This window comes from Sceloporus undulatus, chromosome 1 (genome assembly GCF_019175285.1).
Source record: "Sceloporus undulatus isolate JIND9_A2432 ecotype Alabama chromosome 1, SceUnd_v1.1, whole genome shotgun sequence".
NCBI lineage: Eukaryota > Metazoa > Chordata > Lepidosauria > Squamata > Phrynosomatidae > Sceloporus > Sceloporus undulatus.
The window spans coordinates 128,657,232-128,682,468 of record NC_056522.1 but is presented as its reverse complement, the minus strand read 5'-3'; the positions used below and the strand labels follow the sequence as shown (position 1 = coordinate 128,682,468).

The window sequence follows — 25,237 nt, the reverse complement described above, 5'->3', positions numbered from 1 at the left end:
GTGAAGACATCCAGGACTTAAATCCTGGAAGCCAGGTGGAGAGCATCTGGATAGCATCTGGATAAAAATTAAAGGGGAGGGAAACAACAGGAATGTTATTGTGGGAATCTACTACAGACCCCTAAGTCAGATGGAGGAATTGGATGATGCCTTTCTAGAACAGATGACTACACACTCGGAAAGGAGAGAAGTAGTAGTGATGGGTGACTTCAGCTATCCTGATATTTGCTGGAAGCCAAACTCAGCCAAAACTTTAAGGTCTAGCAAATTCCTCATTTGCTTCAAAGCCAGTTTCATTGTTCAAAAGATGGAAGAGGGAACAAGAGAATCAGCTGTTTTAGATCTGATCCCAACCAAGAATGATGAACTGATCAATGGGGTGCAAGTGGTGGGATCCTTAGGTGGGAGTGATCATGTTCTCCTGGAGTTTGTTATACAGTGGGAAGGAGAAGCCAGGCATAGTCAAACACACATTCTAGACTTTAGGAAAGCTGATTTCAGTAAACTTGGGAAAATATTGGGGGTGATCCTGTGGTCAGGAATAGTAAGAGAAAGGAGTTCAGGACAGATGGGAGTTTCTCAAAAAGGAGAAACTGAAGGCACAATCTCAAACTTTTCCAGTGAGGAAGAAAGCTGAGCTGGAATAACCATTATCATTTAGAGGCCAGTCTAGGCACTTCAATTCATCTTCCAGGAAGTGGGGTTCACAGATCCTTTTTGCCCGGTCTGCCAGGGTTTTTATTGTGGTTCTTTTTTGAGTGATAGTTGGAGTTCTTGTGTAACTATCTCTCTCTGTGTATAGGTTTTCTGAATACTGTGTGGCCCAACAGTTGGTTCAGTTTGCGGATGACCAGGACATCCAAGAATTGCAATGTTCCTTCTTTTTCTTTTTCTACTGTGAATTGGATGTTTGAGTGGAAGTTGTTCACATGGTTCAAAAACACCGTTCAAAAAAGTCAGGAAAAAAATCTCTTATAACATAGCATCTTATCGCCCCCCCCCCCCCCCCTCAAAAAAAAAAACCTATGGATACTGGCTGTGAAAGCTTTCAGATTTGACTGAGAGTTCCTGCATGACAGGGATTTGGACTGGATGGCCATTGTTGTCTCTTCCAACTCTATAATTCTATAGAGTTATATAATTCTATAGGCAAAGGAGTCAGGCAAGGCTCCATCTGTCCATCCTACCTGTTGAATGTATATACAGAAAACATCATATGAAGAGCAGGTCTAAACTCAGAAGAAGGAAGAGTGAAGATACTGTAGGCGGAAGAAACACAAACCATCTAAAATATACAGATGACACACATTACTAGTAGAAAACCTCATGGACTTGGAACAATTACTAAGGAAGGTTAAAGAAGAAAGTGCAAAGGTAGGCTTATGGCTGACCATAAAAGAACCCAAAAATAATGATTATAGAGGGTCTACATAAATTCAACCTAGAGCTTTATCACACTAGCAAGATCCCGCGTGAAAACAGGAGTTAAACGCGATTTAAATTAAATTCGAATTTAAACAGAACTTGCAAATTTGGGAAGTTTATCACACTGAATTGCTGCTAAAATGAAATAATTAATCTGAACACAAAGCGGAGAAAACCAGAGGCTTTTAAAATTCGGTTTGTTCCAAATTTAAAAAGCTTCTGCTTTTCTCTGCTTTGCGTTTGGATTAACAGCGTTATTTCACGTTAACTGCGACGTTGTGTGATAAACTTTGGGCATCTCCGGGTTATCTTCGTGTTATATCACATTTAACTCCCTTTTTCCTGCAGGATCTTGCTAGTGTGATAAACTCCCTAGATAATGAAATCAAAATAGTTAAAAATTTCCTGTACCTAGGATCAAACATTGATCAGAATTAAGATTGTAGTTAAGAAGTAAGAAGAAGACTAGGAAAGAGCAGCTGTAAAATAATTAGACAAGATTCTAAAAGAACTAGACAAGAGCCCTGGTAGAGCAGTGGTTAAATGCCTGTACTGCAGCCACTCACTACAAACCTTAAGGGTGTGAGTTCAATTCTAGCCAGGGGCCCAGGCTCGACTCAGGCTTGCATTCTTCTGAGGTCATTAAAATTAGTACCCAGCTTGTTGGGGGCAATTAGCTTACATATTGTAAACTGCTTAAGGAGTGCTTAAGTGCACTGATAAGCGGTATAGAAATGTACTTGCTATTGCTAAAGTGCAAAGACATAGAACTGAGCAGTAAAGTCAGAATCATCCAAGCCATTATATTCCTCATGGGTATATATGGGTGCAAGAGCAGAAAGAAAGAAAGGAAGGAAGAAAAAGTCATTTGACATGTGGTGCTGGAAAAGAGTGCTGAGGATACCATGGACAGCAAAAAAGACAAACAAATATGTCCATGATTAGATCAAGCCTGAACTCTCCTTGGAAGCCAAGGTGACAAAATGAGGCTATAGTATTTTGGCCACATCATGAGAAGGCATGACTCATTAGAAAAGATGATAATGCTAGGGATGGGGAAAGGTAGCAGAAAGAGAGGAAAACCACACTGCAGATGGATGGACTCAGTTAAGGAGGTCACGGTTATGAAGTTGCAGGAACTAAGCAGAGCAGGGGGAGAAGGAGTCTTGGAGATGTCTCATCCACAGAGTCATCATGAGTTGGGGCCTGCTCAAGGGCAGTTAACACACAATACAATACACATGTAACTTCTGGGTCACTTATAGTTATAAGAGAGTGTCAGTAAAGACAAAGGAGAATGATTATATGGTTCAAGTACTGACTCATTCCCTGTTTTGGGCACTGAAGTGATGAAAAGGGGAGGAGGGGGAGATTTTACGAGTAGCCTATAGTATTATTTTTTTGTCACTAAAATAAAAGGGAGAGGTTTTACTTTTAAAAAATTGTAGTAGTCATCCACCATCTCTCCCCCCCAACCCAACATAAATACCTGTGTATTTTGATAAGATGCTTCTGTTATATGTTATATATGTTGTATGTTTTATGTTATTGGTTTTGGTAAATGTAATTTGTTTTGTTTTGTAATAAAATTTAAAAAAAATTGTAGTAGTAAATTGTAGTGGTACTTTTATAGGCATGGGACTACAATAGACTACATCTTAACTCCAGTGCTGCCCTTCTGATAGCTGTAGTACTAAACAAAAATGCAAAATTACAAAAAACTCACATAAGAATTAATATAGTCTATTATTAATTTCAGTGAGTAAAAGTATCCAGTAACTAGTCATTCTTATTCATTATGGTGATGAAAAAAAGATAGCTGCTTGTGATTCTTCAGTTTTTTTCTTTTACTAATTTGAGGAGGAAACCTCTTTTGAGAAAGAAAAACCTTAGGCTTCATAACAAAATGGAATAAAACTTGAAAAAATCTGTCAAAATGACTCTTGAAGTGCCCTTAAAAGAAACTTATGAAAATAACACTTAACTTTTTATATTGTTTTTATAATGCATTTTTACACCCTTGCTACCCAAAAGTTAACAAGTTACAGGTAACAACATTACTTCCAAAGTCTGAAACAGACAGGGGCGTAGCCAGGATTTTGGGAAGGAGGGGGTCCAGACTAAGTGCCACCATTATAATGGGGCTTGGCCGCAACAGTGTGGTGGCACACATTATTCATTGTATCTAACGGAAGAGGGGGGTCCAGACCCCATGGACCCCTCCCCTGTGGCTACGTCCCTGAAACAGACACATAGTGATCTGTCACCCTTTGTTCAAACTTACTTCCAGTCAGATAACCTTAGTACTGCAGTCTCAAGCAGAAAGCAGAATAAACCAACAGAGAGACTTTCAAGGATATAATAGGCAGAAATGTAGCTGTTCGCAAATTGTTATTAAAAATTAAACCTAGCTGTGACCTTCAATATTAGGTATTGAATAACTTTTGGAAGTAAGGCTTAGTTTTCAAGATTTCTCCCAGTCCTCAAATAGATTTCAAACCATGAATGCTCTAGGGCATCTCCTCCTTTCCTTGTAAATAGGCTGGATGGATTTGCAATGCTAAACTAGAACAACTGGGAATTCTGGCTAATCCTGACTGAGCCATGAGTCAGTTCCTCTAGCCCATTCATTCCTGTTGGGCTGCTCCTATTAGGGACATGCTGTGTTCAATTATCAATTCTCGCAAGGGAGAATGAACCATTTAATCAATGTTCTCCCTAGTGCTAGATCTCATTGAAAACTATGCAGTTTTGAAGAGGTCTTGTGGGGAAGAAAATCTGTGGTAGTGGAGCAGGGGGCATTACATAATGTCAGAAGTGGGGGAGTCAGGGGAATGTGACGAGGTTATAGCCTTCCATGATCCTCTGTTGCTTCCCCCCTGATTACTGTTATGGCATTGGGAGAATGGGAGAAAGCCAGGTGAGGATCAGGAGACTATAGCCATGTCACTTGTTAGCTAGTTGTCTTGAAACACATGTTGCTCTGAGAATCCTCCTTGCTGGATTGCCACCATCCTCCCAGATTTAGGAGGGACAAGAAATAAGAATAGGGAGTAGTATTCAACCCTATTTGAATATGGTGTGGGGCAATGAGAAATATGCATGAGGAAGAATCTCCTTACCAGGGTTTTAAGACATTTTAAACATCTTCTTCTCATTTACTTTACTTTGAGTATTAGCACGTGCTTTTCATCCCTAGGTCCCATTAGTGGAAAAATCTAAAATACCAGGGAGGAAAAAAAACCATATTTTCTGAATTGGGACGCTTGGTATGTGCTGCTCAAGAAGACAGAAACTGTAAACCAAGCAGAACACCTGGGTCCCATTCACACTATATAGTTATAGCAATGCATTTCCACTTTAACTGCCATGCTTCCATTCTAAGGAATCCTGGGATTGGCGGTTTGTGGTTGTTGTGTGCCTTTATGTTGCTCCAAATTATGGTGACACTAAGGTGAACCTATCATGGCAAGATTTGTTCAGAGGCCATTGCCTTTCCTGAGGCCGAGAGAGTGTGACTTGCCTAAGGTCACCCATTGGGTTTCATGGTCAAGCTGGAAATTGAACCCTGATCTCCAGAGTTGTAGGCCAGCGCTCAAAGCACTACACCACACTGGCTTTCTCTTGGCAGCTTAGGGAGGGGCATTTAAAATTCTCAGCCAGACAGCTCAAGTGATTCACCAAACTACAAACCCCAGGATACCATCAGAAGCAGCCATTGCAATTGCATTGGGATCATAGTGCTATAATTGTGTAGTAGGCATGGGCCCCTAATTTACAATTCCAGTTTTTTGGGGGCAGGCTTAGAAGAGGGAGCAGCAAACAGTGATTCCTTATCTGAAGTACACACTATGTTTCTCCTTTTTAAATAGTTCAGTGTCTCTTGTAGGCAGGATGAGTGAAGCAGGAGAAACAGGCTTATTCATAGTAAACAAGGATTCTGTTGAGTTTTGGCTTACTGTTGCCTCTGAATGCAGCTACAGGACCCATGTGGCAGCATTACGTGGCCCTGCATTCTCTATCTAAACTTATTATAGAATAATTTAAATTAATTTATATTAATTCTAGAGTAAATGAAAGACATACTTTTTAAACTGTATTTCTGTGCTTCCCTTCCCTTTCCTCCATTGTTTCCCATGTGCTGAATCATTCACTGTAAGCTTCTTGAAAATGGGATCCATCCTTTTCTGTGAGAGTAAAGTACCATACACAATAAAGTGCTAAACAGATTAATCATCACTATCATTTTCAGAAACATTATTCAGTGTCACCTCTGCAGTGGTGATGCAGATGTTGAATGTCCTCCTTATGACTCTGTGTTGCTTCTTGACTACTCCATTTTAGCAGAGTGGTGAAAATTCAATTATCCCATCAGGAATTTGTACATAATACACAAATTAGTTCTGCTGCCACTTTTAATGATGCTCCATTTTTATTCTTTCACTAAAGATTTTAGGTATTGATGAAGTTTTCTTTTAAATTGTCTGGCTGTAATCCTTAGTTGTGCTTGGGCCCTACTGAAATAAAGGGGATTTAATGTCAGTCAAGATTATATTTTCACAATATTTTCTTTGGGGCATTAGCCTATTCTTGATCCAGTCCAATGTATTTTTATATGTTGAATGTTGCCTTAAGGGTTTTGTTGTGGATGACATTTCATTCTTTTGAAATAAAGAATAAAGTAAGAAAATGAATAACACGTGGTTGCATTTGCATGGCACAATTCTTTCATATCCATCTATCCATATTTTGAATAGGAGTCAGCTGATCTTGACTCATAATTCAAATAAGCATTCATATGTCCCTTCCTGGCACCAATTCACAGCTGAGTCTTATTAATTGCTCCTTTGTTGTTTTTCTCTAGGACACTCAATTGTTGTCTGAAATTTTTTCCAATTGTACATATTATGTCTAATTCATTGCTGCTGGCAAGAAGGCTTATTCTTCAGGACCTGTGGCTTTTGGCTTTTCATGGGTAACCTGTCTCTGTTCAATCTTCTCTTCCAACACAAAAGGCTAAGATTACAGAGTCTTGTTTTAAGGTGGCATTAAATATATCACCACCCGTCCTAGGACAGAGTTTGATCACACCAGCCTCGGAGCCACTGATCATCAAATTATTTGTAATGTGACAGGTGATGGTAGGTGTCAGCTGGAAAAAGAAATGCCTTGCCATAAATCCCAAACATCTCTCACTTCACTCTCAGGAAATGCGACTTGGATCATCTTTCTCTTCCTGGAAGACATTCAGCAAGCTAGAGGCCCCATTGATACTTGTAAATACGGAAGTTAATCACAAACTCTAATTTGGTCTCACTCAATGTGGAAGAATTAGTGTTCATAAGATTTAAAAATAGCAGCTTTTTTCCATCAGTGCTTTTTAAAGCAAAACTGAAAAGGTAAATAAATATTGCCTTACTAAATTTGATATGGGTAGCACTTACTACTGCTTCACAAAAATAGCACTGCAAACACGACTTCAATGATTACTATACCAAAGTCATTGATAGTTAGGCGTGAAGGCACAGAATTCATAAGAAAGCTAGAACTGTAGGCCTGGAAAGACATCACAGGTCAGTGTGTGTGTGTGTGTGTGTGTGTGTGTGTGTGTGTGTGTGTGCGCCTTCAAGCTGCCTGCTGACTATGGCAATCAGATGAATTTCATTGGATTTTCCTAGGCAAAGAATAGGTGGTTCTTTGGTTTTGTCAGTTAATTCCTCTGAAATACAGTATGCTTATGGTACCAGTTTTTCATTAACTCTGTCCTTTGTCAGAGCACTCCTTAATTCATATGAGTCAAGTTATTGTGTGGGGCTGTGGTGTTTCTGCTCCTTTTTATATAGCAAGCCATCTTGCTATACTTCTCAAAGGATTTGTTCATTGTGCTACAAATCAACCATACCCAAAATTATGTTCCTATCTGTATTTCATTCCACCTCTGTTAGTCTGCTTACATTGTGTACTATACTGATTCAGATCTGTAGTATGCCCCTTGTATTATTCTATTTCTAAGGTGACAGTGAGTCCATATCTGAAACATCCATATTGTGTTCTTTTTCAGAAATCCTCACATAAGGTTCAGCCTTTCATTTCATTTCTTCCTGCTTGAGGGTAATATATAGGCCAGCACTGGGGCTCCCACTGGCAATCTCCATAATGAAAAATGTAGTTCACTCAAGTCTTGCAGCAAAATATCTGTTCTCTATTATTGGTAGCTGTAACAAAGGTCTGATTCTCTTAGCACCAAGCATGGAAAGACAAATCTAATAATACACCTAAGAGAAATGTACTTGAATCTGCTCTTTTGTACTTGTACCAGGCACAGCACATACTATTGTATTTTAAATACATATTTGTTCTAAAGTAAAGTGACTGCTCTAAATTCTTTTGGAGTATGACCCTAATAAGAACACTTGTTCTCTGCTCCTCAGTGATTCCTCTTCATCAAGGATGCCTGCAACAATAATACTTTGCCTTTCTACAGTACTTTCGAGTGTTCAAAAAATACAATTCACAGGAATTGTTGAGTTACAACAGCCTCCTGATTCTGATAACTTTCTACTTGGATTTCTGTCACATGAGAGTTTACCACACTGTTCCTGCACGGTCCGTCCTCAGAACAGAATGGAAGGAGCAGGAACGAGTGTGGAACGAGTGGGGGACAGATTTTATCGTACACACCAGTCCCTCACTCGTTCCATTCCCCCTCTCTTCTGTTCTTAATCCATTCCAGAGGGGGCAGTTTTTGAGAACTGTTCAGAACAGTTCTCACAAACCATTCCCTTCTGGAACGGAATGGACACAGAAGAGAGGGGGAACGGAAGGAGTGAGGGACTGGTGTGTGCGGTAAAATTCGTCTCCCACTCGTTCCATTCCCTGTCGGGCTATTCTGAAAACGTCCCTGAAGACCAGTGCGGTAAGCTTCATGGTGTATGTGGAACTTCCCTTGAACACAACATGGAAGCCTCACTTGGTTCAGAATGCGTTGACCACAGTTATAACCAGTACAGCCAAGCATTGTTTTATTATAGTTCAAACCTAACAATTTAAGATACACAGATGACAGCATACTGCTAGCAGAATATAGCAAAGACTTGGAAAGCTTACTGAAGAAGGACAAGGAAGAAAGTTCAAAGACAGATTTACAATTAAACATTAAGGAAACAAAAATAATCACCAGAGATGATTTACATAACTTTAAAAAAGATGATGAAGACATTGAAATAGTGAAGTATTTTCTGTATCTTGGCTAAGTCATTAAGCAGAATGCAGTCTGCAGTCAAGAAATTAGAAGACTAGGACTCGGAAAGGCAGTTATGAAGGAATTAGACAAGATCCACAAGTGTAAAGATATATGATTGTAATATATTGTTGATGATATATCATCACCATATCCACAAGTTTTGTATTTTTATGGCTATTCATGCAGTCCAATTACGAAGGTCCTTCCTGAGCACTAGTTTGCTGCATGCATCTGAGAAACTAGACCAAGTCTATGAAAGCTTATGCTTTAGCGTCTTTCACATAGACGCTCGACAGACTGCCCCAAAAGTGTGGGGTGGAGCTTTCCTCCTGAGGGAGGCTGCAACAGCCAAAATGCACAACCTCCCTCCACAGCAAAAAGAACCCGCTAAAAGCGGGTTCTTTTTGCTGCGCGTGGTGGGTGCCATGAGTGTGCCACTGGTGCACTGTTGTGCGTCAGTGATGCAAGTGGATGCTGCATGGCGGCCCTCATGTGGATGGGAGACCGCTATGATGGTGCTGCCAGCATGCACTGGGGATTGGGACCATGTGGTCGCTCCGCAATCCCAAGCCCTAAAATTGGTCCCAGACTGCCGCTTTCTGGCAGTCTATACTGGGCCATAGTTAGTCTCAGAGGTGCTATAATATCCCTTTACATTTTGAATACTAAAATTAGGATTGTCCATGCTACCGGTAGTATTTCCCATTTTTGTGTATTGTTGTGAAAGTTGGACAGTGAAGAAAGCTGATAAAAAGGAAATCAACTCATTTGAAATCTGGTGCTGGAAAAGAGTTCTACAGATAATGTGGACTGCTCAAAAGACAAATGAAAGGTTCTAGAGCAAATCAAGCCTGAACTCTCCCTGGAAGCCAAGCTGAGTAAACTGAGACTTTTGTACTTTGGCCATATCATGGGACAACATGGCTCACTAAAAAAGACAATAATGTTTAGTAAGATAGCAGTAGGAAAAAAGGAAGATCACATTCCAGATGTATTAGACTCAATCAAGAAAGCCACAACCCTGAGTCTGCAAGACCTGAGCAGTACTGTTGATGATAGGATGACTTGGAGGTCTCTCATTCATGGAATGGCTATAAATTGATGTCAACCTGATGGCAATTAACAACAACAAAGCCTGGATCCTCACTTTTTGGACAGTGTGTTTTGCATGCTGTTTGGGATAGTGGAATGGGGAGATGGGGCAGCCATTTCCTCTTGATACTGGGTTCAGTGATTCCAGGAGGTGCAGCAGCTATGTAGCGGATTAAGGGTGTCCTTGGATCAACTGGCAGTACTCCCTACTCCAAAAGATGGGTCTTCTGGAGTGGATCTAAGATTCTTCTCTCTGGAAATTATACAGGTCCAAATTAAGTAGAAACTGTGGGTAGAAAGTGATGTTCCACCCACACCATTCTTTTCTAAATGCTCCAACATAATTTTTATCTTGTGTTCTTTTTGGACACCTGAATTTTGATCTTTCATTACATTTTTCCTTGCTTGAGGGCAATATATAGTGGCACACTTCACAATGAAAATTGAAGTTCATTCCATTCTTGAGGTAAAGAATCTGCTCATTGTTATTGCTATCTGTAACAAAATTCTGTTGGTACTGAGCACAAAATGACAAATCTAATAATACATCTAAGAGAAATGTACTCAGATTTGCTCTTTTAAGCACCAGTGCAACTGTGGTGCATGCTCAGCAGCTTCTAATATACAAAGTTTAATACATATTTTTTTAGAGGAAAGTGGCTGCTCAAAATTCTTTTGGGATTGTGACCCTAATTTTTTAAAAAAGTTCTCCCTCCCACTGTGATAAATTAATGGAGAATTCCTATAACAATTTGAGTAGCCTGAGTTCCTACAACATCAGTGGCATTATCTAGTTCTACTCACAACTTCCCCCAAGCACTCTGATAACACCGCAGTTAAATGAAGTGGGAGGGGAGGCTTGAACAACTGTCAGTCCCATGGTGCAAGTAATTGTCCAAGCCAGTCCTCCCACACTGGCTTGACTTTGTCCAGTGACCCAGGCATATTAGAAAAAGGTGGCATACAGTAGGCAGCCTTCTCCTCTCATTGCCTCCACTGCCTTTCTTTACAAGTGTGAGAAAGTTAAATCCACCTATCATTATGCTGCAGTAGGACCTCCAGTCAAGAATATTCCGGTGCTTCTCTCCCTAATCCGCCTGCCTGAGGTTTAAAATTCTCAGGGAAAACTCCTCCAAATATCTCAGGTACTGTATCAATAAAGAACGGGACATTCTTGGTTGTGGCAGCCCAACATGGAAATAATACTCTCCCTGTCAAGGTGTAACTGATTCTAAAACTAGTTGTTTAGGTGCCCTCAGACGAGGCATTTTTGACTTTTTATCTTTTTTTTGTATCTGTTGCCTTTATTTGTTTCTTTTTTATTGTGATTACATATTTCTGGTGTTTTTATTATTTCTTTTTTATTGTGATTACATATTTCTGGTGTTTTTATTATTTTAGCTATACTTCCACACTGCCCTGGTATCTGTAAGGATGAAATGTGTCTTAAATTTTTTTACTAAATGAAAGGATAACTAAAGTAAGCCAACATGAGTCTGTATTGTTATCACCATATATTGTAGATATGGTGGAAGGCTGAGAGAGAATGTCTTGTCTAAGGCCACTTAGAGAGTTCGTGACATAGGTGAGGTTCACTTCAAGAACTTTCTGATTTCTAGCACTGTCTCTTTAGCCCGGGGAAAAAGAAATGTTAATCCATAGTCTATTTTAGCCTACCAGAATGTGTTAAGAGTAGTGCACCTTTTGGGGGGGGGGGGGTGAGGGAGATGAAAAACTCTTCTAGGCAGACCCTTGTAGGCTACAGGTTTTAAAACCAGATAATTAACCAAAGCAACTCTTAAGCAGAAATGAAGTAGAAGGACAAGCTGGTTTTGCAGCAAAAAGAATTATTTATTTATGAAAAAGACAAAAAACAGCAGCTGAAACCAGCAGAACACTATATACTCAATGTGAGCTGTTTCTTAAAGTAAAAGAAGGACTGACAGCATGGAAGCTAAAACCCCTTCTCCTCACCAGTCTAAGGGGACCTGAACTAAGCTTAATGTACTAGAGGCTAAAATATGCCCATGGACCTTCTCATCCTCTGACATGAATGACATAGCAGCAGGGAGACAGACCTGGGGGGAGGTCAGAGAGAGAGGGATCCAAGAGAGACGGAGGTCAAAGATAGAGGTTCTTCTGTGGAAATTATCAAACGAGGGTTATCCCGTCCTTGTCCCATTTCTGTCCCAACCTTCCTGCTTGTCATGCAGATCCCATCATAAATCTGTCCGGGAGGCGTGTTTAACCGTGATCATGCAAAAGATTTTCAGATGATGTTGCGCAGATCCCATCATTAACTGGTCATTAACCCGTCATTAGAGCGACATTGGCCAGCATTTTGCATTAATGGAAGTTCGCGTTATTGCAATGTCGTTTTAATGATGGGTTAATGGCAGGATTGGCACTACGATTTGAAAGCCTTTTGAGCTATTGCAGTCACAGATAGGTTAATGATGGGATAAGAACAGGGAGCAATCCCGTCCCTACCCCGTCCATGTGTAGTAATCTCCTCTGTCTCTATATTTTAAAGGCTTTCCTAACTTGATAAGCAGTTTCCTAAGAGTGGCAGGAACACCTCTGGTGAGGCAAAATATGATCTAAACATGTGCTTGCAAAAAGGCAGAGGTGAAGTGCCCTTCTATTTCTGATAATGCCTAAGTGGTATGAGCAGTAAGAGGCAATGGGTTGTGTACACCAGACAAAAAGCCAAACAGTATATGCAGATATTTAACCCACTTTGAAATTCAGATAAGTTTGTTGGAGCTCTCTTCAAACTGCATAATACCTCACACCGGGGGTGTAACAGTCCAAAGCAGTTCAGAAGGTCTCTATTCCATGGAGCTAAACAAGGTTATTCAACACTGATTGCCCTCAATCAAAAAACCATTTGCTCTTCAGCAGGAGCAGGGAGTGAGGGAATTTTGAGTTTCTAGTTTGGCTTGTTTTTCCCCAAAATGGACAAAGGGTCCAAGCCACAGTCCTACGTTGTCCATTATGAATTATTAACAATTTGTGCAGATATTGACAACAGCTTTCCTGTCTTTTGCATCAAAGTCTAATATTCATATTTATTAAGTACAACAGGTAACACCTGACCCAGGCTGAGGCAGGGTCTCAGATGGCCTTCTCTGAAGTCCTGCCCCCACAAAAAGTAGGGAGATAGGCTGATTTACAATCTGAAAGCTGCACCTTAATCACTTTGTTTTCCTCGAACTGAGAAATCAAGACTGGGGAGAAACTGGCTGCCCTCTCAGAAAATACTTTGAGGTGCCAGCTGAGTCCCCAAAACAGGCAGGACTTAGGAATTTTTTTTCAAAGCACTGGCTGATTCTGTTTCTCAGGAAAGTTGCGAGAGGGGAGAAACCAGTTAGGGGAGAAACCAGCACCTCAAACCATCAGTCTATTTTACTTCTCCTTTGCTTTCCCAATGAGAAGAGGGTGAAGGATGAGTGAAGCCAGAGTTTCAGGGAGAAAACTAACTCCCTGGGAAGCATTTCAGCTGGGTCTCAAAGTGCCAACACAGTGTGAACTTCATTCTTTTTTTCCTCCTGCCTTGCAGGAAGGGTGAAGCTCCCCTGGCTGAGGCTTTGGTTGGAGGAACTGTAGGGTAATTTATGTTTTCTAAGTCTTTAGTAAGGAAACAAAAATATTAAAATATCAAAAATATCAAAACCAAGACTGTTAAGGTCTAGCTTTAAATGAGCAGAGTAGCAGAAATGTGCCTTTCTCTAACTATGCTTCCCTAAAAACTGGGACTGACTCAAAGAACAAAACAAAAAACAAGTAGCTTGTAGTTCAAACAAAAGTTTACTAATGGCTTTACTCTATATATACATAAAAGCTGTATCCTAATCTAGCTAGTGAAGAGTTCAAGTAAAAAAAAAGTAATCTTCATCTCACCATCTTTCCAAAGAAAATTGAGAGAGGATGAAGATGGAAAAGCAACAGTTTGATTACAATTTTTGAGAGAGAGGAGAGGGGATTGACCTAAATCACATGGTTATTTTGAATGAGAGAGATGAGTTTGCATGGAGGAAATCCCTAACTATCTAAGGAGGGGGAAAGAGAATGGAAAAATCTTCCAACAGGACTTCCAAGTGATACTTCTTTCCAGGGATCCAGTGATAAGGGGAAGAATCCCCACAATGCCTCTAGCTTTTGGGAGGGTTCCAGAGAGGCCCCACCAAAGCTCCTACACCTGCTTTGACCATGGTACACAACTAGATACTGGGAACAGAGAGCAAAAATTTTTTAATACCATCTTGCCTTGCTTGTGCCTTTACTGTTGCCATCTCATTGGCAATTCCAAGGCAAGGAAGAGGATGTCATGCAATGGCTGCCCTGATGTTTTTATGCCCTCAGAACTAATAAAGGACTCTGTCTTTTGGGGGAAATTATACCAGAATCAATTCCTGTGCAAAGTTTTCCCCAAGTACAGGTTTCTCCTGGGACCAGATCACTGTTGAAAATGGGAAATTGTTGAAGTGCAGAACCCAGTCCTCAAGATGGCCAGGATGGCAGCAAGGCTGCTATTAGCATGAGAAACTGGTGTATATGGTTAGAATACATGGGATGGCAGAAGAGGAGGTATGAAGGATGGGTGGTGGGGAGATGGGATAAGTGTGTGGTGGGGGGGCTTCTGCCTGCATGACGCTCACAACAATGATCCATCTCCTTTTCTGTGAGGACAGTTTTGATTAGGTGAGCTTTTGAGATGGGTGGGATAGATGAAGTGGAGGAATGTATCCATTCTGATTATTGTCAAAAGAATAGATCATCAAAGAGCGGACGACCAAAACGTGGGTATGCCTGTATTATAATTTGGAGAGCCAGACTAAACACTTCCATTGCAAACATTTATCATTTACTTGGAAGTCTGTACTTCATGAGAACTTGGAGTTATGTTGTAGTTATGGCCTATAACATCCTCCAGATGTTGTTGAACTGTTGCTTCCATCATTCCTGATCATTGGCCATGCATAACTGATGGCAGTTAGAGCCCCCAAACAAATTTTTTTTTTACAGTATTTTTATTATCGTATATTCTCGACTATAAGTTGACCTCATGTATAAGTCAAAAGCGGGTTTTGGGGCCAAAATAATGGACTTTGATATGACCCGTGGATAAGTTGAGGGTAAAACCTAAGGCGATGTAACAAAAGTACTAAAGGATGAAGAGAAAAAAAAAACTAGTGCCAAAGAACGCACAAAATTTTAGCAGGCATAACTGTTTGTATTTACACTAACGGCTGGATGAATGAGGGGACAGATTATATTCTTGCCTTTCACCAGAGGATGTTTCCCTTTTTATAATTAGAATTAAAGTACAGTACTTAAACTGAACTGTGGATAAGTCAATTCTGGGTTTGGGGCCAATTTTTTGACTAAAATTTCTAGACTTATACATGAGTATATACAGTAGTTTTTAGTAGGAACAGCCTAATTTACAATCAAAATATTATACAATCAAAGATTATACTCTTATTTAGGTTCAGTTCAAAAAACATCCTCAGCTCTTTTCTACATTGTTACCATATTTCCATCTTCAAAAATAAATATTCATTACATTTCCCTCCAAACTGTATTTGTTCTGTTTTCAGGCACCTCGTGGTGGGATTATGATCAGAAACATTTTTTGGTAGACTGTCCATACTCTTTACTAAGTTTTTATTTACTTATTTATTTACTGTGTTTATATCCCGTTCTTCAGCCAGAAAAGACATGAAACAAAAGGAGAAAGGGATGGCAGTGGGAAGGGGAATAAGTTAGCCATATTCTTTAAAATCCAAAGCATATCTATCCTAGAAAATGATTTATGACACTCTGGAGGGAAAAAAAATATTGTCTCTAGAGTTTGACTGTAAATATCTCCAACTGTCTATTAGTCCAAAGTACTCCATATGTTTTTTTAAATAAAAAATTCTGGGCAAACTCTCATGATGTTTCTTAATACCTTTACTGGAACATTTGTCGTTTTTAGGATCAACAACCCCACTCCAATTGCCATGCACACCCAATTTTGTAGGTCAAGTTTAGAGGCCGTTTTTTTAAAAAAATTCATAGGAAGTTGATTTCTCATTATTGGGGCAATAAATACCCATTAAATGCATTATCTTGCCATTCTAGTTGATTTCCACAATTACACATCTGCTTTCTCCATCTACAAATGTTTAATCTATATAAACATATTTTTATTCTTGCTTATTCTTTTTTGCAGACACACATTCTAGTTCCATATTTCTATTCTGCAAAAATTTACACTCTCTTTTTCTTGTGTGAGTCTCTTGAAGACAAATCATTTCATATTTGGGATTTTTAAAATAATATCTCTCCCATCCTTTTCTGAGGTGAATTTAATCCTTTCTGTTCCATGAATTTATTTTCAAATTTATTTTGAAGTAGTTTTATTAATATATTTTGATTTATATTGTTACTATTATTTCTTCTTAACAACTTTCAACTGTCTAAATGCTGGGAACTTTTCCTTCAAATTTTGAACAGATCTCTCACTCTTTCCAAAGAATTTATCATACTTCTTTACCTGTAGGAATAATCCAGTGAAAGGCTATTTTATTTTTCCCCAACTACTTCCACCAAGAATTTACAGTCTATATTTTTTCAGCATTCTTCAGGGAATTTGTTTAAACATAATTATTTCATTCCAATATATTTTAAGCCTTGTTATTAAAGTATGCTCTCAATATTTTATATGTGATTTTTTTATACGTGGAATGAATTAATATAATATTGGAAATCTTTGTTTGAAGAAGCTTCTGTGTAGCTGACCTTAATAAATCCTTGTGATTCTTCATCTCAACACTGTGGAATGTTGTAGTTTCCAGGATTGATGTCTCTACCAGACAGCTCTCCAGTCCACTCCTGAGCTGGAGGGTTATACTGGAGACTACATTTCTGCCCCTGTGGAATCGTTCCATATACTTCAAGATAATAATAATTCCTATAAAGCTAGGACTCGGAGCAGGACTCAAACCATGCTACTAAAAGTCAGCCACCTTGGCCCGAGTCTGAATCCAAGAATTTTTGACACACATTACCATGTCTTGGGAGTGATGCAGATGGGGGAAAAGCAGGCAGAGGCCACTCTTGCCCTGATCACGGCGGGACTACAGCAACCGCATGGTCCCAATCCCAATCTGGACCTCTGCCACGGTCCTGAACCAGGTCACCAGAAGGAGCAGATTATACTTATTCCTTTTTGTCCTGGTTCTTCTTGCCTGGTGTGGCGTTGGCACAGTATCCGGCTGCATTCAGGGCGTGCGACTTCTAAATGCCATACCCCCCAATGTGGCCCGAAGGTGGCACTTTTGGCCCATCTCTTTTGGGCCCTGGTCTAAGGAATATACAAAGGATTTTTAAATTATAGTGCACCAGTAAAAATATTTGAATCCAGTTCTTCAAAAGGAACTTATGCAACAGGATATTTCTATGCTTTTTTAGCCCCACAGGAATTAACAACTACCCTGCTTTTTTTTTTTTTTTTCCCCCCCCCCCCCTTTAGTCCTAACTGGTATCAACTTCTTCTTCTCTTCCTTTTGTTTCCCAGTTTTTGCTTTCTTCCTGTATGCTTTTGCATACCATTGCCTTAGTTCTGTGGTTCAGTCTTGCTGAATTGGAGTTTTATAAAATGACAGGTGTTCTGATTACATGTCAGAATCAAAGTTAGTAGTATGCTTTAGTCATTGTTATGCCAGTGAAAGGGAGATTCCCCTACCTCCTCTAGAAAAATAAGAGTGACCAAATACATAGTGTGGCTTAGAGAATCAGCAGACCTGAAAGTATAAATAGATTTGTTGATTTTTTGAAACCATAAAACCAAAACCTTTTTCAGTGCTAATTTTCTAAATGAAGGGCCAGCTCATTGGAAAAATATGTTTAAAATCTTAGAGTTTGATGAGATTTTGTAGGATATAACTGCTGAGTGCCAGAAACCTAATCAGTGTAAGTGATCTGTTTGGGCTCTAAACAGAGGGCATATGCCAAGGCAAAAGTAAATTTCCAGCCTATTAATTGGTGCCTAGGTAAGCACAAATCATTTACAACTGTCCCTCAGGATGTGCTTTGTATTTCATCTTCCAAGCCAGATGGTGACTGCTATAGAACTAGCAGTTATTTCATGGTTAATTGGAAAAGAGGCATGCTTGAGGATGATTAGCTCATTTATATCAAAAGAGTTGCTGACTGCCTTGCCTCCATAGCGATACCTCTGTGCAGTATCTAGAAAAGTACATAAAGCAAAACAAAGTGCATCATGAGAGGGGTATCTGCAGATCAGGGAATTTGATGTAGAGAAATAAATATGTGTATCTATTATTTTTGTGAACTTTCAGGAGCTTGTGGAGAGGCAGGGATAAATAATTAAAAGCAATATATCCAGAAGCTAAGAAAAGTGTCAGGCACATATGGAACAAAGAGGCTCTGTAAATCTCCATACTTGGGCTTCCCTTATCTTTCTTGCTGTACCTTAAGGGATGATCATTTCCAAACTCATCCCTCTACCTCACATATTTTAAGTATTAAGGATGTCTCTTTGGCTTCATCTACACTGCAAAATTAATGCAATTTGACATTGCTGTAACTGCCATGGCTCCATCCTCTGGAATCCATAGGATGGAGCCATGTCAGTTATCATGTCAGAAACCTTAAGGTGCTCAAGGCATCCACAGAGGTGGTTTGAGCACCTTAAGTTCAGAGAATGTTCAGCCATGCAAGAAAAGAGAAGAAAAATACATTTCTAGAAACAGAAGAGAACAATGGCAAAATATACAATCATTTCCAAAAGTATGGTCTAAGATTTTTAACAAGTGCAATATTATTTCATGAAACATTTTCTTTTTTTAAAAAAAAAATTCCAATATGATAAAAATGCTTCCACACATCTTAAAATGTTGAAAGTCTATTCCTTTATGACTGTTTAGAATGAGTTAACAATTTTTCCACCCATTTCTCACCCAGTCATCTCGTGTTGATAATGTTGACATTTTCCAACTTTCCTTTCTCATAATTGGTCCTATCTGATTTGATGTTTTAATTCACTGGTTCCTTTTTGAGAAATCTTTTGGTTAAAATACATTTGACCTCAGAAGTCTTAAATGAAAATACTGGGTTAGACTACAGTGCCTTTGAGTTAGGGAAGTAGCATTTTTGTTTGAGGAAGGGCATCTGGATCCAACTTCTTTCTTGCCCCATAAGTGTTGTTTAGATGATCAGCCAAAATTAATTCAAAATAATTCTTGCCTTCCTTTGCACTTCAGTTGTGGGCATATGTGTTGATGGACATTTGAGCAGCATGAGAAGAAGATGCTTACTGGACTAGAACCTTAAAGAAGTTACTGAGATGATTCACCTAAGAATCCCTCAATATTATACATTGTTGGTTTGCCAAGACATGTAGGAAGAAGATGAGGAGTTTTTTCTTGCCATTTAATATTGATTTGCTTTTTGTAAACAACTGGTTAGAAAACATGCCTTGCTATATTGAATTAAAAGCAGCAATTCTTCCCAGTTTGCATTCAGAGATCACTTGGGGTGAAATTTGTCCCTGGGCAGAAGGCCAGCAGAAGACCAGAATATCAGATGGTGCTTAAGCAGTGCCCATAGCACTTGGGCTGCTGCACTAATCTGACATTACTGCCTCCTCATAAATGTGCTGTGCGTATGGGCAGCTTGCCCAGTTATTTGCCCAGTGAAAGATAAGAGCCCCTCTCTGCAGGGTGTGGTAAAGAAATAACAGGCAGGAGCTGCTGCCAGCAGACATGACTGAGAATGTGAACTTCCTGTTTTTGGCCTTCAGTGAACATTTCGCAAGTCCTTCTCTAAAGTGAATGAGGAAAGGGGCAGATTCATACATCATTTTGTTACACCTGGAAAATGTGTGTGTTGTTTGCCTTCAAGTTATTTTGGACTTATGGCAACTCTAAGGCAAACTTATCACAGGGTTTTCTTGGCAAGCTTCCTCAGAGGGGGTTTGTCATTGCCATCCTCTGAGGCTCAGAGACTGTGACTTGCCCAAGGTCACCCAGTGGGTGCCTTCTCTTTATACAGATAGCTTTCAAAACCTTTAGGTAGTTAGAGGGAACACAGAATGGGAGCTTATCCCATTAACAAATAAGACATCTTACCTCTTCTGGCTTGAAGTCAGGATCCATGATGCCCCCAGATGTTATCATACCTAAATCGCCGCCTATCTAGCTGGGATGCTGCCACCCTGATGTATCCCAGATCGAAGCCTCACTCAGCCAGCAATTTTTTGAAGTCAAGGAGCTTCCAACTTAAAAAATTGGCTGGTTGAGTGAGGCATTGTGATGCTTTGACCTGGGATACATCCAGGCAGCAGCATCCTGGCTAGATAGGTGGTGATTTAGGTATAATAACATCTGGGGGCATCCCGGATCGTGAATTCAAGCCAGAAGAGGTAAGCCGGCTTATCTGTTAATGGGATAAACTCCCTAGATTTCTTATAGGAGGGTGATAAGGTTTGCATTTCATGGGACATGTATTGTGTGTGTGTGTGTGTGCGCGCGCATGTGTGTGTGATCTGGCCTGCATATACTGGCCTCTTCACATTTTATGGAGATGGAAATGTAGGCTCCCATGCATGTGATCTGTAACTCATTTGCAGACCACATGTATGGCAGCCTGCATTCATCATTCAGCCAAATGTCCCAATTTGATGGGGAAAGTCCTGATTAATCCTTTCTTGTCCCATTTTTTCAGCTGTTTTTAAAATGTCCAAGCTTCTCTCTCCTGTTCCTGTTTTTCCCCTTTGTCCTCAACTCACTTCACTTGCTGAAAACTGAATTCAAAGTCCAAAAATATTTTGCGGTCAATTAACTCAAGACAGGGAAGAGGAGATGTGAAGGGACAGGATCTTGGTTTTCACAGTAGGAAAAGGAAACTGCTGTAGCCTCCCCTAGATCATTAATAGCTCCCCTCACTAATAACATTTACTATCTTGATAAAATTCTGTTGTTGCTTGGCTACATGTGCCCCAGTTTCTATCTGTAAAATGTTGGAGGATATGATATATTCATGTATGTGTCTGTGTATATATACACACACTGAGGCTGAGTGCAAATGTGATTCTTAAATGTACGGAAGTCATAACATAAAGCCACTTGGCCCTCTATATATTTGTTTCCAAATGTTGGCTCAACACAACTTTTATGTAATAAATTAGGACACCTAGCAAGCATGGATAATGAAGTTGCTGGGATTTCAGTTTTTTAAGGTGAGGAAATAGGCATAGCTATCAGTTTTCAGACAGATCCCCTCATTCTATTCATTTAAACTAGGTAGTTTTTGTGTGGGAATGGATTAATAAAAATCAAAGCTTCCTGTTGGCAAGGAAAGCCGGAAAGTAAGTATGAGGTGGAAAGGGCTTACAACCAGAACCATGAAACTGCCTTCAGTGTCAGATAACAGGAACAGTAGGTTCTGCGTTTATAATTAGGTTTCTGAGATCTTCTGAAAGCAGCTCTTCTGTTGACCAGTGACTGTTGTCAGAGAAGAAAGCAGTAGCTACAGTCCCCATTTTAAGTCTACCACTGGGGCACTATGAGCCAGAAAACCAGTGCTTGAATAATTCCTTTTAATAATAATGAATGTGATGACATGCTGGAGCCATGCATAACTGACCTATGTCTGGATCCTAGAAAATGAATCTATCACTGGTCAGTTATGGTACAGAAAGCTTCAGTAGGCTGCAACAATCCATGGCCATGTCTAATTCATCTCGTAATAAGCCCCAGTGCACTCAGTCCTCCTCTGGATGGACACTGTAGAATTGTATTGCTAACTGTCTTAAAAACAAAGCAGCTATTTGTCCTAAGGCCAATATTTCATCAAAAGGGCTTTTGAAAACACAAAGCACTTTTCCTATATTAGTTCTTTTTAGCTACCCCCATTCAGCTCAGTATTATTGTTCTCATTTTGTAGGTAAGCTATGGGCATGAGGTGCAGGCTGCATAAGAATTAAAAGAAAAGGAAGTTTGAATAAGCACACGGGTGGAGACGGGGAAAGATCAACGAAAAAGATTTGGGCAGTGAGTGACAAGCAAAAGGAGCAGGGGAAAGAAGAAAACAAATATGGATAGAGTCAAACTAAGGATTTCTAAACCATGGAAAGCTGGGGCAGGCTGGATGAGTTCTGGAGTGGAAAAATTAAAACAGCACGCACACACACACAAATTAAATGAGAAGAAAAAAGAGAGAAATAGCACTAGGGGACAAACTGGCTTTGAACCAAGACAAAGCTGGCTCCTTTCTCTAGTTTTTAAAAAGTCTAAAATAATGCTATGGTACACATTATAATGATTTTATCTATTATAGTTATTATATTCATTATATTCATTTATTTGATTTATACCCTACCTGTGTGTGAATGAAATTCCTCATATACGCATAATGGAATAAGATCCGTTAAATTCATTGTGGTCTATTTCTCAGGATATAGCCATAGCTGTGCCTTGCTCACTATTGACAATTGAGGATGTGTGTCTAAATTTGAACTATGCAGTGAGTTACAGTATTTTTAAATTATTATTTGCAGTGAAGAATAAAAGATATCAGCAGTTTTATGCTGACATTCAACTGTATATGAATATTTGAGGATCCAAATGCTATTTGTAATGGTTTTTTGTGGCTGGCATCGTCTCTGAAGATGCCAGCCACAGATGCTGACCAAATGTTAAGAATGGACTCTTCCAGAACATGGCCACACAGCCTGAAAAACCCACACAAAACTATGTATGCTGGCCATGAAAGCCTTTGACTTAGCTGTTTATAATGGTCTGTAATGCTTGTTAAGCCTAGGCATTTGACAGATATGAAATTGCCTCTTGAAGATAGTACACTTGCAAGAGCATCTGAAAGCCCATACTTGAGTATCATGCATTTCAGCATATGCTTCTTTTCATCTTTTGCATTAATGATCACATTCAGATTAATGAGAACATTCGTCTACACATATTTATTTAGGCAAGTGTTTCCAAATGGACTTCCAGAGGAATACTTCTTAACTGCCACATTCCGTGTTAGAAGAAGCAGCAAAAAGGAGCGGTGGTATTTGCTGCAAATTTTAGATCAGCGCAACTTGCCACAGGTTAGAACAAATGGTCTTTCCAATTTTGTTTTGCTTTCTTCATTTGTTTCTCCACCCCAACCCTGTGTGTGTGTGTGTGAGAGAGAGAGAGAGGAGAGAGAGAGAGAGAGAATTCACACACAAAATCTGTGGGGGAAAATTATTATTTATATATTATTAACCTTATTTATGAAGCGCTGTAAATTTACACAGCGCTGTACATACAATCTTTTAATTAGACGGTTCCCTGCCCTCAGGCTTACAATCTAAAAATACATGACACAAAAGGAGAAGGGAGTGGTGGAGGGAAAAAGTAAGATGTCCAGCAGTTCCTCTCTACCTCCAAGGCTTGGACCAAGGCAGATGGACTGGAGGGAGGGCTTGGCTTCATAATGGATGGTTGCAAATCACTCCTGCATGCCCAGGCTCACACAGTATATATAGACCCACTTTTTCCAGTCAGGCATTCTCAGAAGATGCCAGCCACAGATGCTGGCGAAATATCAGAAAGAAACTCTTCTAGAACATGGCCACGTAGTCCGAAAAACCCACAAAAAACCATGGATGCCGGCTATGAAAGTCTTTGACTTCACACAGGAGGGAAACAGTCTTTTGCTTTCACTCACATATATATATATGTATGTATGTATGTATGTATGTATGTGGGGGGGGGGTCTCAGTGGTTTACAGTTTTGTCACCAAAGTGTCATGATGTATCAAGACACCCTTTCTTGTTGAGGATTAAAATTAGTGAATATCCTTAGTTATCTTTGCTTTTTATATGTGGGGCTTGCTGGATCCCACCCCTTGATACTCATTCCAGCAACTCAGCCGTAGGTGTCAATAAATTAATTAATGGAACAGTTACTGCTTCAGTAACTTTCATTCATTACCTCTATATCCCACATCATTCAAGAAGCCCAAAATACAGAAATTCTGATTTCCTTTCATAGTGCAAAGGGAAGTTTTAAATTCCATTAATGTTTCTCAGCGTACATCCCATGTCATGCTGGAGAGTCTCCTGATATGTGTGCACACAAGAGACTGCAATGGGAAAAGAAATGCATAAAAGTTCCATTGACCAAATAGAATTGTGATTCCTTTAATCTCACTCAGTATGCAATGAAGTGTATGCTTCTGTTTGTTTCCCCCCACTTCCTGTATTTAATTTGCTTTGGAAGTATTACTGTGATTTTAAAAGTTTGTTCTTTAAATTTTCTTTCAGGTTTACATCACAGTTGATGGTTCAAAGAAGATTGTAGAGTACATTGCACAATCTACCCAGGGGCAGTCCTTGCGCTACACCTTCAAAAGCCATGAAATACATTCAGTCTTTGATCGACAGTGGCATAAACTCAGCATTAGTGTACAATCAAGAATGATTTCCCTGTATGTGGACTGCAGTTTAATTGAGCACAGGGAGACTGATGAAAAAGCTATTGCGGATTTCCAAGGGAAGATTCTTATTGCTACCCGCTATTTAGATGGCAAGCCTGTAGATGTAAGTGGCATATGAAAACATTTTTCAATAACACAAATATGGATTGGGTCTATGAGTGGAGTGCTTCTGAATGGGCAATTTCTTCCAAAGTTTCCTCCCTACCGCTCACAGTCACCTGTACCCTCAAAGAAGATATTATAGAGCTGCTATGGAAGAACATCCCAAAAAGTGTGGGAAGTAATACAAAGGGAGATTTAGGACCCTATGGCATGGGGTTAAAAAAGAGGCTTATCTTTCCCAAATTCAGTGCTAATTTGGGAGGCAGCCACTTCCTATCACACGTAAATTGCCACCAAATCACCGCCCAGGTCTGTCCTGGATGCAGCCTGGGTCATCTAAGCTGCTTCACAGCCATTTTTAGAAGTTGCAAGTGTTGGTTTTTGAAAAGGGGCATGGAAGCGGCTTTGAGGACCTGGGCTGCATCTGGGATGGACCCGGGCAGTGATTTGGTGGCAATTTATGTGTGATAGGAACTGATTGCCGCCCAAATTAGCACTGAATTCGGGAAAGGTAAGCTGCTCTTTTAACCTCATGCGATAGGGTCCTTAGTTAAAATTACCTCCCTCCAGTATGAACCCCCACGGGATTAGAATTGTTTTTACAAATGGAGTTACTGGATCCTCGTCAATGTGTTTAAAATGTATTTGTGGCCACATAGCAAGAATTTGCAAAATATTGTTATGTCCTGATGTACAAAGGCCTTAGAAATAAGAGGCCTGATTCTTAAATAGATTCTGCAGACTGTAGGACAGCAGTGGAAATCATAGGCCCGTTACAAACGGGCCTTTTAGTACAGAGTCAGTCGGTACTAGGGTTAGGAAGGTGCGGTGCTTCCGCACCCCCCTAACCCTAGTACGGGCTGAGTCCGTACAAA

At 39.8% G+C, this 25,237-nt stretch overlaps 1 protein-coding gene across 2 annotated transcripts in view; it reads left to right on the top strand.

The window, feature by feature from the left end:
• Window positions 1–25,237, top strand: part of LOC121918882 (collagen alpha-1(XIX) chain-like) — a 134,787-nt gene that overhangs the window by 54,444 nt on the left and 55,106 nt on the right. For both annotated transcript variants that reach the window (XM_042444900.1, XM_042444899.1), the window contains 2 exons: window positions 22,760–22,883; window positions 24,088–24,363. In XM_042444900.1, the coding sequence (XP_042300834.1) occupies window positions 22,760–22,883; window positions 24,088–24,363 (400 nt within the window). The remainder of the gene's footprint in view (window positions 1–22,759; window positions 22,884–24,087; window positions 24,364–25,237) is intronic.